The 7,500-nt window shown below is 50.6% G+C and overlaps 2 protein-coding genes across 5 annotated transcripts in view; both read right to left on the bottom strand.

Moving 5' to 3' along the window:
• The window catches only part of grin1b (glutamate receptor, ionotropic, N-methyl D-aspartate 1b), a 38,576-nt gene extending 36,495 nt beyond the window's left edge, over positions 1-2,081 (bottom strand). For all 4 annotated transcript variants that reach the window (XR_012926580.1, XM_076025503.1, XM_076025501.1 and 1 more), the window contains exons 1-2: positions 1,923-2,081; positions 277-533 (exon numbers count right to left, since the gene is read on the bottom strand). Coding sequence is in view for 3 of the 4 variants with exons in the window: in XM_076025503.1 (XP_075881618.1) it covers positions 277-533; position 1,923 (258 nt within the window). In the remaining variant the exon portion in view is untranslated. The remainder of the gene's footprint in view (positions 1-276; positions 534-1,922) is intronic.
• Positions 2,082-4,681: 2,600 nt separating this feature from the next.
• dok2 (docking protein 2) overlaps positions 4,682-7,500 on the bottom strand; it is a 9,049-nt gene continuing 6,230 nt past the window's right edge. The window contains exons 6-8 of the mRNA XM_076025504.1: positions 6,733-7,035; positions 6,372-6,476; positions 4,682-6,195 (exon numbers count right to left, since the gene is read on the bottom strand). Coding sequence (XP_075881619.1) covers positions 5,383-6,195; positions 6,372-6,476; positions 6,733-7,035 — 1,221 coding nt within the window. The 3' untranslated portion in view covers positions 4,682-5,382. The remainder of the gene's footprint in view (positions 6,196-6,371; positions 6,477-6,732; positions 7,036-7,500) is intronic.

Here is a 7,500-nt window from a genome sequence, read left to right as displayed (position 1 = left end):
ACATACAACTAACATCTGCCAGAGCTGCACTACCTCAGTGTGGCAATGTCTGGCACAGCTATCTTAGCATAGCATGGCATCAATGTTTCCAGCTCTGAAGCGTGTCTACTGAAGCTAACTTGGCTACATACGACTTACATCTGCCAGAACTGTGTTACTTCTAACTTGGTCAGTTACTAGCTGTCAGATTTGCGTAGCATAGCTCAATGTTCACTGCAGTCAGTTACTAGCTGCCATAGCCAAACTATGTTGGAGGTGGGGGGAGTGACATCTCACCTGATTGGAGATGAGGTCCTCGCAGACCGACAGTGCCATCTGGATGGCGTTGGGCTTGTGCGTGACGGAGATGGCGTTCATCTTGAACTTCTCCTTTCCATACAGCGTGTTGGCCTGGCTCACGGCGTCCTTGAACACCTGCTCGTAGCGCTTCTGGCTCAGCACGGCGCCAATGTTGACCAGCCGTGGCTCGCAGCCGCCGCGGGCCACTGAGCAGCACTGCAGGACTGCGAGGAGCAGAACGCCGCGGAGAACCACTGAGGTGGAGGAAGAGTAAAGAGAGAGAGGAGCCGCGTCAGAAAAAAAGACTTAGTAGTAAGTAAGTAATTGCAATGTTTCAACATTATTTTGAATTTCCGGGTTTTGTTTTCAGTTTCTGTCTCGCTAAGCCTGAAATAAAGCTGTTTTATAAACCAATTTTTATTTTTATTTTCATAAATGCTAACGTGGACGCTCAGGATGGAACATTGCTCAAACCAGATTAACTCTGAGGAAAACTGGAGTCGCAGTCGAAACTGTCAAGCGGGTAATATCTTTAATCCCTTATTTGTCTGAACTACAGAAAATAAGAGCAAATCTATCAATGAAAACAAAATAAACATTTTACGTCACGGCTCAAACCACCAATTCTGCATCACGTGTCCATTAAGAGAAAGAGCCAACAGGAAACAGGTGGCAGTGGGGTAGGAACAAAAACATATATATACATATATATTTAGCCAATCGGGGGGGTTTGAAGCGGTTGGTAGTAGCGTGAAGCTTCCTATTGGTGCCACTGGTTGTGGGCAGAGTTTAACCACACAGCCGCTCGCCGCCCTTTACAAGGTCACCTTAGATGCATTTTCGTCTTGTTCTGTGGCTTCCTCAGCAGAACTGATACAAACCACATCCACAGAACTGAAACCAGGGGATCTTTATTTATTTATTTATTTATTTATTTATTCATTTAATATTTGATGAAATGGCATCCAAGTCAACTGGCCAAACCGTGAGTCACTCTGCTTTTACTAGCGTCTCGTCCTCCTCAGACAGATGGAAATGTTCCTCCGTCAGCCAAGACACGCAGCTTCCATAAGCCACAATTTCACGCCTTCAATGAAAACAGTGTCAAAAAATAAAATAAAATACAAAAACAAAAACAAAAACAAATGAATGCCCACAAATGAATTTCCAAATGTAAGTCCTGCTTATCTGTGACGTCAGTGGCTTTATGGCGATGTTTATCGCGACGTGCTGCATAAGAAACTTTCGTCAAGGTGACGTCCGGTCCACAGGTCGCCCCCTCCCCCTCCTCCCCCCGACTCTGATGTCACGCTGCGCCCTCCCCCTCCCCCTCCTCAGGAGGTGTGATGGAAGTATTGTTTCAGGGAGTCGATTAAGATTTAATCGCGGTGTTGTCATGAAAAATGAATCTCCAGACAGACAAGGTTGGAGGGTGAAGCCAGAGAGAGGTGAGGAGGGGTTGGAGGAGCAGAAGGAGGGGGAGGAGGAGGAAGAGGTGTCGATTTCTGATTTGACGTCGTTTCGAATTCGAATTTTGAACCGAATCGATTAATCAGCCGAGACACAGGAGACGTCACAGGGATTTTAAATAAATAAATAAATGCATCGACAAAATGTAAATAATGTAAGAAAGCGACACTGACTGGTTCAACTGGTCCTGACTCAACTGGTCCCGGCCACAGTCCTGGTCCTGGTCCTGGTCGTGGTCCTGGCTCAGCTCCTCCAATATCTCCCGGTCTCCTGTTGATTGAGATGAACCCGGCGGGTTCCCGGTACCAGCAGCGGCAGGTCCCGGTTCGTCCGTCAGGTGAGAGGTGCTCCCGCTCGAACCGGCCCGGTCGGTGTTCGGGTCGACGTCTGAGGAAAATGTTTTTGCCTTTTTATTATTTATTTAATTTAATTGATATTCCAGTTGGTGGCGGAGTTGAGAGCGGCGGCGGCGGAGCTTCGTCCTGTTGATTCCCGGCGTGCTGCTTCACTCTGCCGGGGATCGGAGCTCCTCGGCGCCCGCCGTTCCCCGTCCCCCTCGGTCCGGTTCGGATGTGGCTCTGGTTCCGGTTGCACCGATTGCTCCGAGTGATGCTCGCGGACTTCCAGATGACCTGCAGCTCTCGAGCCCGCGCTCCGTCCTTGGATCCCGACGGCTCGACCTCCCGTGCGCGCTCCCGGACAGCCGCGAGGATGAGAAGGGGGAGGATGGGCATGAGGGAAGGGGGTGGGAGGCGCGCCGCCGCCGCTTGCATTAATGAGGCGACACACGTTCATGGCCGCGCTCTCGACCAAAACACCTTCACGGGGTGACATAAGCTTCTATTTATACCTTCTGCTAATCAAATGACAGGTTTTTGGCGATATGATTTCAGCAGAATTTCAGCAAAGTGTTGCGAGGAAAAGACATTTTTCAAAAAACGGAATATTAATGAGAGGGGCGAGATGAAAGTGAGACTCCGCGGAATCCAGAAGGGAGAAAAATGACAGAATTGTCCTCGTGACAATGATGATGCTCAGGAGAGCAAGAAAAATGAATAAAATGAAATAGCCGATGAATGAATCAATAAAAAATGCCAAAGATGATCATAAATTATTGATTTTTTTTCACCCTTTGGGCCTCCAAGATCTTGAACTGAATTATTTATTAATAAAGAATAGTTAATTAAAAAATATATTAACCAGACTCAGTCTTACTGCGCTCTTTGCACAGTGGAATTTGAATTACCAAGGTCAAACATTAGACACAAAAATAAATCAAATCTGCAATCAGAGAAATGTATTTCTCTGATGTCCATGACAGCCATGTGCATGTTTTGCTGTTGTTGTTGTTGTTGTTGTAGTAAAATGCTGTTGGCACAAGGCGGCGGTGAGGTTAAGCTCCGCCCACCCTGACCTGGTCACCTGTCAGCTGTTTATCTCCCACAGCTTCTTCTTCATAACTAACATCCCTCGCCCTCCTCCCCCTCCCCCTCCCCCTCATTCGCAGCTGTTCCAACAGGTCTCCAGTCTGATCAGAAGTCTGTGACGTCAACGTTAAATCAGGAGATCCTGGAGATCCTGGAGACCGACTCACGATCACCAGTGGCTCAGTTAAAGTCATCATCAACATTTTTTATTCACATGGCAGCAGCAGCAGCAGGCGACCACGACGACCCAGGCTGAGCGGCTGGCAGTGTTTTTGGTGGTGGTCTCTGTTTGGATTACATACATCAGTCCTCCGCCGCCGCCAGCCAGCCGAGCCCTCAGTGGTTGCCATGGAAACAAGCATCTCCAACTGTGGCTCCCCAGTCCCCCCCTGCCCAACACACACACACACACACACACACACACACACACACACACACACACACACCGTTTAGTCCTGTTTACACGTTTATCCACATCTGAAGTAAATTCAGATTTCACTGCAAGTTCCACAACAGAAGATCTGCTCCTGATGTCTTTTTCTTTAAAAGAAAAATAAATTAAAAAAAAAAGCAACAATCAAATAATAAATCAAAAGTAAATGATCAGGCTTGCTGTGTTGCTGATGGGTCAATCAAACTAAATTTAGATTTTGGATTCTGTTAAAATTTGACCCCCTCACACTCCCCCCCACCTCTGCAAAGCCGAGTAGACGCTGCCCACAAACCGCTGGGGCTCATGGGAAACGCAGTCCTCTGGAGAGGCTCTTCCCTCAGGGGAGCAGCAGGTCGTGCTGGTACCGCAGCCACGACTGGGCCACTGGAGAACCGCTGCCGAGCTGATCTGCGCTGACCTGTCAGACGTTTGCAACTTGGAGCTGAGGCCATGTGACCACTCCCTCTCTCGCTCTCTCTCTTGCCCGCCGCTGATGTCCAATCTCAGCTGTGAGGTGGATATAGGACACGTATGACCTCACAGTTTCATTTCTCCGGTGTCACGGCGAGGGGTTCGCCTTTAGCTTCCAGGCCAGTGCACACACACACATACACACACACACACACACACACACACACACACACACACACACACACACACACACACACACACACACACACACACACCCAGACGCACACGCACGCACGCATGCAACACACGCATGCACGCACACAATGATATGATGTTTTTTTTATTTCCAGCTCAGTGTGTTATAAGGCGGACAGTGAGATGCATGCTGGGATGCCTTTGTAGCCTACCGTGCCCCTGGGGACGATGTCACTCTGCATGAGGGTGTGTGTGTCTGTGTGTGTCTGTGTGTGTGTGTGAGTGAGAGAGAGAGAGAGAGAGAGGGAGAGAGAGAGAGAATGAGAGTACATGTTGAACCAGGTTACTATATGGGAAATATCATTTTACACACAGCAATAGATGAACAAACGTAATGAAGAAACGATGACACAGTGAATCCACATCAAGTGAGACCATCAACTGTCATGGTGGCAATTTCTTCTTATTTTATTTTTGTTTTGTTTTTTCCAGTGAAAGTGACTGCAGAGCACTCGGTGGGTCCGTGATGTCACCACCGCCTGTCAGCTGATCCACGGCCGCGCTCTGATTTGTGGCTTTTCACCAAAGTGTTACCCACACGTCTGTTTAATTATGATTCAGAGTGCACGTGTGTCTATTTAATTATGCCGCGCCGCCGTGGCAAACGGGAAATCTCCCCGAGTCGCCCATTAGCGCACACACAGGCATCGCACACAGACACACACACACAGCTGGGTAAGGTGTTCATAAATGAAACATGTTTGCGACCTCCTATGCTGATAAATCAACAGATGTAAAACATACCAAACACAGAAACATACCAAAGACACATAGACAACCATAATTAAGGCCCCTTGTGGGACTCGGTGCAACTGCAATACCACGAGTGGCCACCTGAGGAAAAATTAGCACAGATTTTTTACAGATGTTGGACAGCAGTGGACAGTCAAATGATACAATCACCACAGTAATCTTTAGACAAAGGCACAAAGTTCAAGGTTACAAATTTCTTTATCCACCTGTAGGGGGCGCCGGCCCTAGAGATGAAAAAATGTGACTGTGTGAATGTCTTTCAGTGGTGCATTCAATGACACTCGCCTCAGAAAACGTGGGTGCGACCCTCAGCGTCCTCCCAAGTCCGGCCAACGATCCAGTGGTCGGGTCTCTTCAGCGGTCGGCCTTGATGGACCGGAACCTCACATCATCTTCACTTGTCAGGTTGTCGTACGCCGAATCCTTGGGCTCCTCCCCCTGGCTGTCTTCCTCCGCATCCACGGTCACTGTTGCCGCCCTATTGTGGCGTTTGGGAACTGCGTAATCGTCCACCCGGGGGTTGTAAGGGAACTCGTGACCTTTGGGATCGGTGGTCGTGGCCATGACCTTCCAGGCGTCCCCTCGCACCTCCTCCGGGTCGTCATACAGGGAGGGGGGAGACCTCACCACCATGGAGCAGCCCTCAGGCTCGTCGTAGATGTGTTCTGCCTTCGTACCAGTCGACCCTACACCGATTCTACCAAAGACGTTCCTGATCTGCATCTCATCGATGCTGTCATAGACCGGGTCAGCGGCCGGGTCAGCGCTGGCGGCGAGACTGGACTTGAGGATGTCAGCCATGATATTGGCAGCGATGTTGTCAAAGGGGAGCGAGTACTCGGGCTCCTGCGGGTGGGGTGGCGGGTTGTAGGGCGGAGCCACACCGCCGCCACCTTTCTTCTCCTTCCTGGTGCCCCGATCTGGCGGTAGGGTGATCTGAGAATACATCTGGTCTTGGTTCAGGTTGGAGCTCGGCTTGGGGCTGGAGCCAGGCAATGGTCCTGGTCCTGGGCCTGGCTCGGGGCCTGGCTCCGGGTCAGCCTGAGGCAACGGGCAGCTGGAGATCATCTTCACCTGGTTCTTCCGAGGGATGGGCAAGCCGCGGGTGTCCAGGGTCAGACTCCTGACGGCGGTCAGCGTCTTGTCAACCGGGGGCTCCAGACGAGACTGATGGAGGATTAGGTGACACAGACAGAGCCAATCAGTGAGAGTGTGAGTTTACACCAAGATCAGACGTGCAGCGTGTCAGAATGTGTTCTGCACTCCTGAATCAAAGCCATCGTCTGAAATCTTTCAATTTGAACGGACGGTTGAGACTTCTTGTGTTCTGTAGCGCTTCTTACCAGTGGGGGGCGGTGCTGATGCTGATGTGTTGGACTGTGGCCATCACGGTCCTTGTGGTGACCCTTCTGAGGTTCCGTCACCATGCTGTACCAGCCGTCTGATGCCTGCACAACAAAGGTCCAGACACCTGTCAGCAATACTCTCATCCCAACCTCATCAGGCGATCGCCCTCATAACTATCATCCAGCATCCCCTTCATCATCCTCTTCATCATTTTTGCCATCCGACCCATTTATTCCTGTCGCCACTATCAGGCCCGGCTTCATTACAATCGCACTTCTCAGACACGTAGTTATCATTACCATCGCGAGATCAGGGGGCAGATAGTTTTTACGATCTAAGCGAATTGTGGGAGGGTACCTGAGCAGCAGCAGAGGATTGTGGGACGTGGCTGCGTGGCTGCGGCTGCGGCTGCGGCAGCGGCAGCGTCCTGCTCTGGTTGATGGGCGGGGTGGACGGCAGCGGTGGTGCGACGACCTCCTGTGGCGTGTCTGGATTGGCCAGGCTGCCCGCCGAGGCCTGTCTGTTTGGCGGCAGCGAGATTCGCTGCTGGTTGATGGCAGCTTCCACCGCCAGGAACAGCAGGTTCCCCTGCTTGGTGTCAAACTCAAAGCTGCCCTCACCCGACTCGCACCTGCGGCCGGCCTCGAAGGAGAAGCTGGACTGTGAAAAAAATATAAAATAAAATTTGAAACAGTTTGTAAAACTGTGGGCGACACGACGGTGGTGCAGTGGTTAGCGCTGTCGCCTCACAGCAAGAAGGTTGTGGGTTCAATCCCTGGCCTGGGACCTTTCTGTGTGGAGATTGCATGTTCTCCCTGTGTCTGCTGGGTTCTCTCCACGTTCTCCAGCTTCCTCCCACAGTCCAAAAACATGCATGCAAGGTGAATTGGAAACTCTAAATTGTCCCTGCCTTCGCCCTATGACAGCTGGGAGAAGCTACAGCAGCCCCCCGGGACCCTGAGTGCAGGAATAAGTGGGTATTGAGGATGGATGGATGGATGGATGTAACAGTGTGAATTCAGGGCTCCTGTCCATATTGACAGCCAGTCAACTTTGGCGGTCTCTGTTGGCCAAATGATAGGTTTTTGGCTCCAACCATCTTCAAATATAGTCAATGGTCTGAAT

This window comes from Nelusetta ayraudi, unplaced genomic scaffold (assembly GCF_046127955.1).
Source record: "Nelusetta ayraudi isolate G7.1 ecotype Tasmania unplaced genomic scaffold, CSIRO-AGI_Nayr_v1 ptg000018l, whole genome shotgun sequence".
Classification (NCBI taxonomy): Eukaryota; Metazoa; Chordata; class Actinopteri; order Tetraodontiformes; family Monacanthidae; genus Nelusetta; species Nelusetta ayraudi.
The sequence above is the reverse complement of the archived record's forward strand: the minus strand, read 5'-3'. Positions and strand labels throughout refer to the sequence as shown.